Source organism: Hirundo rustica, chromosome 19, assembly GCF_015227805.2.
Source record: "Hirundo rustica isolate bHirRus1 chromosome 19, bHirRus1.pri.v3, whole genome shotgun sequence".
NCBI lineage: Eukaryota > Metazoa > Chordata > Aves > Passeriformes > Hirundinidae > Hirundo > Hirundo rustica.
In genome coordinates, this window is record NC_053468.1 from 1,771,734 (window position 1) to 1,774,981 (window position 3,248).

Genomic DNA, 3,248 nt, shown 5'->3' on the forward strand with positions numbered 1-3,248 from the left:
CGCTCGGCGCTTCCGCTTCCGCCTCGGCCAGGGCCGCTAATCCACCGCCGAGCGCCGCCAGCCAGGCGCGCTTAATCCACCGCCGAGCGCAGCCCTACCCGGGCGTTTTCTCGAGATATGCACAGATCTTGCAATTAATAAACAAATGTGGAGAGATATAGGGACATAGAGACATAGAGAGATAGCTCTGTATATGGGGAAAGAAGGAGGGAGTGGAGAGAGAGATGTGTATATCGAGATAGGGATAGAGGTGTAGGTACGGGCATATATAGAATATATATATAGGTGGAGATATGGATATGTACTCTATGGATATAATAGGGAAATATATATATGTATATATATAGAGAGAGGGAGATGATGAAATAACAACAAATCAAAGAACCTGGAAAGAAGCCCCTGAAAACTCGAAGGGCTGATGTAGGTGGTATTGTGTGTCACGAATGTGAGAACATCATCACTGTGGATTTTCATGGAATTTTATTGCTGTGCGTTGATGAAATACCACAGAGCAGCAGCTGAGCAGTGCAGAACCATAAACATGAGCTGATGTCACAAGATCCATCCAATCCAGGCTTCTAAAGAAGTTTAAACATTGAGATTCCTCTAGGAAATATCCCAGTGTAACTAAGAATAAGCACCCATCTCCACTGGGATCTGACAGAATAATATCTGCTAAATAAATATTCAGTAACCAACTCTTTTTTTTTTTGTCTTTTGAGAGGGAGGAGTTAAGACCTTTTTCTTTTACAAAACCTCTGGTCTTGACATTTTTATTTCTTTCTGTCCAAGCAACTTGACTGCAGCTCTGATCCTGAGGAGCCCAGCCAAGGTTTTCACCTGGAACAGTACAAATTTCACAAGCCAGGGACTTGAGTGTGCCCTTAAAAGCAGAAATATGGAAGTGCAGCCAAAATACCTCACAAAAACACCTCGTCCAGCAATTAAAATGACAGCAGGGAAACAGCGCTGGGTGCTGTTAATAAATAAAGATCCACCCAGCAGCCAGAAGTCACAATTTGACCGACTCGACAAGAAAGTAACGCGCCGCCTTTCCCCCAAAATTCCTGGGAATTTTCCAGCTGTTTCACCCTCTCCAGAGCCACAGCCCACGGCAGAGGGACGTGAGGGCGGCGAGCACAAAGCAAACACAGTTAATGGAGTTATTTATCACCGCAAGCAGAGCGCCTCCCTGCTCCCACCGAGCGCAGCAGGGCTGCCCAGAGGGACAGGGACAGCGGGGACTCTGCTGGGAGCATCCACCAGGCTCCATCACCCCGGCGAGGGAACCGGGCTGGAGCAGACCTCTGAGACCTCCAGCCCCCTCCACGCACCGCGTCCAGCCCCGATGGGCGCCGGCGGGGCTCTGCGGGGCGCCGGGGCTCAGAGGTTCTCGATGGCGCAGGCCCGGACGCGGTTGGCCGAGAGGCACCGCACGGACCTCAGCTTGGAGCCCAGCTCCCGCAGCTTCAGGGTGTAGAGCAGGGGGTTGCCCAGGCAGGTGATGGTGATGAGCGTGGCCGTGCAGTTCCTGAAGATGTACGCCCCGGGGTAGAGGTCGACGTGGCAGCGCTGGTTGGCGGCGTCGAAGATGACGCCGGCGAAGAAGGGCGCGTAGGACACCAGCGCCAGCAGCCAGATGGAGATGCTGGTCCTGGCCACCTGCGTCTCCGCCGACTTGTAGGTGCCCGTGGCTTGGCCGCACGCCTGCATCCTCAGCTTCCTCTTCCTCAGGATGATGATGATCCTCAGGTAGGTGAAGAGAGGCACGAGGAAGGCCAGCACCACGTGGGGCAGCGTGATCAGGACGAGGTAGTCGACGCAGAAGGGGCTGTAGAGCACCGAGACGCTCCTCTCCGCCTGCAGGCAGTTCCAGCCCATCAGGGGCAGGCAGCCCAGGAAGAAAGCCAGGACCCAGTTGATGAAGACCACGGCCACGGAGTGGTGCCTGGCCACCCTGAACCTGGTCCTCATGCTCTTGGCCACGGCCAGGTAGCGCTCGACGCCGATGCTCACCAGGTTGTAGATGGTGGATAAGATGGAGGTGGTGTAGAGGGCGTAGGGAGCCAGCATGTCCCGGGAGCCGAAGACGGTGATGTCGGGGTTGGTGATGAACAGCATGGAAATCCAGAAGCCCGAGAAGCTGGTGAAGAGGTCGGAGACAGCCAGGTTGCAGAAGAGGATGGAGATGGGCTTGTGCAGGTCCCTGGTGGCCAGGCGGGTGAAGATGACGGCGCAGTTGAAGATGATGGAGGCGACGTTGATGGTGAGCTGGGGGACGCCCAGGGCCAGCACCAGGTAATGGCTCCAGATCTTGGTGTGGTTGGCAGAGCAGTTTGGGAATCCATTCATGGTGGGAATCCCTCCTTCCAGCCCCTGGCGAGGCCGGCTCCGCTCATCCCATTCTCCCCAGGAGCTCCCGCCTCGATCCCCGGGCGCAGAACCCGAGGCGCAGCTGCTGCTGCCACATCATCGCCGTGACGGGGATTAAACTTTAACCAGGCGTTGTTTTTAAATATTTGGGTTGCCAGCTGGGGGCTGCGCCGGTCGCCTCGTTGTTGCTAGGACAGCCCAAACTGCAGGGCACGTTTCCCACACGGATGAGCTGCTGGAGGCAACCTTTGACAAGAGCAAAACCCGGCCGGGCCTTGGGGGGATGAGCGGTGACACCTGCGCTGTGGAGCTCTTCCTTCTGAAACGGAGCCAAGTGAATTCGGCTTGAACTCTCCAATTCGTTACATCCTAAAGGATTGGAGAGGCGGGAGAGGGAGAGCAGAGTTCTGTGCGTTTGGAGGGGGGACTGTGAGGCTGAGGGAGCTGAAATAAAACACCAGTGCTGTGACACCGGCCTGGACCCCAACAGCCCAGAAAATGCCCTTTTCCCACGTAATCCTTCCATGATAACACAGCCAAGCCCCAACCAACCCCACTGCCCATGCCTTTGCTGCCGGGTTTTTGTGTTTATTTCATGTGCTTTCTTCATTAATAAACCAGTATCAGCACCGCTGTGGCTTTTCTTTCTCCATCTTTTTAAAGGCCAATGATTTTTGGGAGCTTCGATTGAAAATACGTGAGACCTGGGGTGGGGGGAAAAAGCTCTGGGGACTCACATTCCATGCTCTCAGCAGAGGGCACTGCGGGAATAAAATACAGGGTGCAGAGGGAGCAGGGAGGCTTTAAACAGCCCAGGTGAGCAGGACAATTATCCACGGTATTTATTCAGTTCACAGTTTGTTGTTACCTTGGCA

The 3,248-nt window shown here is 54.6% G+C and overlaps 1 protein-coding gene across 1 annotated transcript; it reads right to left on the reverse strand.

Annotated features, from left to right (window-relative positions):
• Window positions 1–1,383: 1,383 nt before the first annotated feature.
• Window positions 1,384–2,381, reverse strand: LOC120761440 (lysophosphatidic acid receptor 3-like). The gene has a single exon (XM_040082677.2). The coding sequence runs from the start codon at window positions 2,350–2,352 to the stop codon at window positions 1,384–1,386; it is 969 nt and encodes a 322-aa protein (XP_039938611.1). The 5' UTR covers window positions 2,353–2,381.
• Window positions 2,382–3,248: the final 867 nt, after the last annotated feature.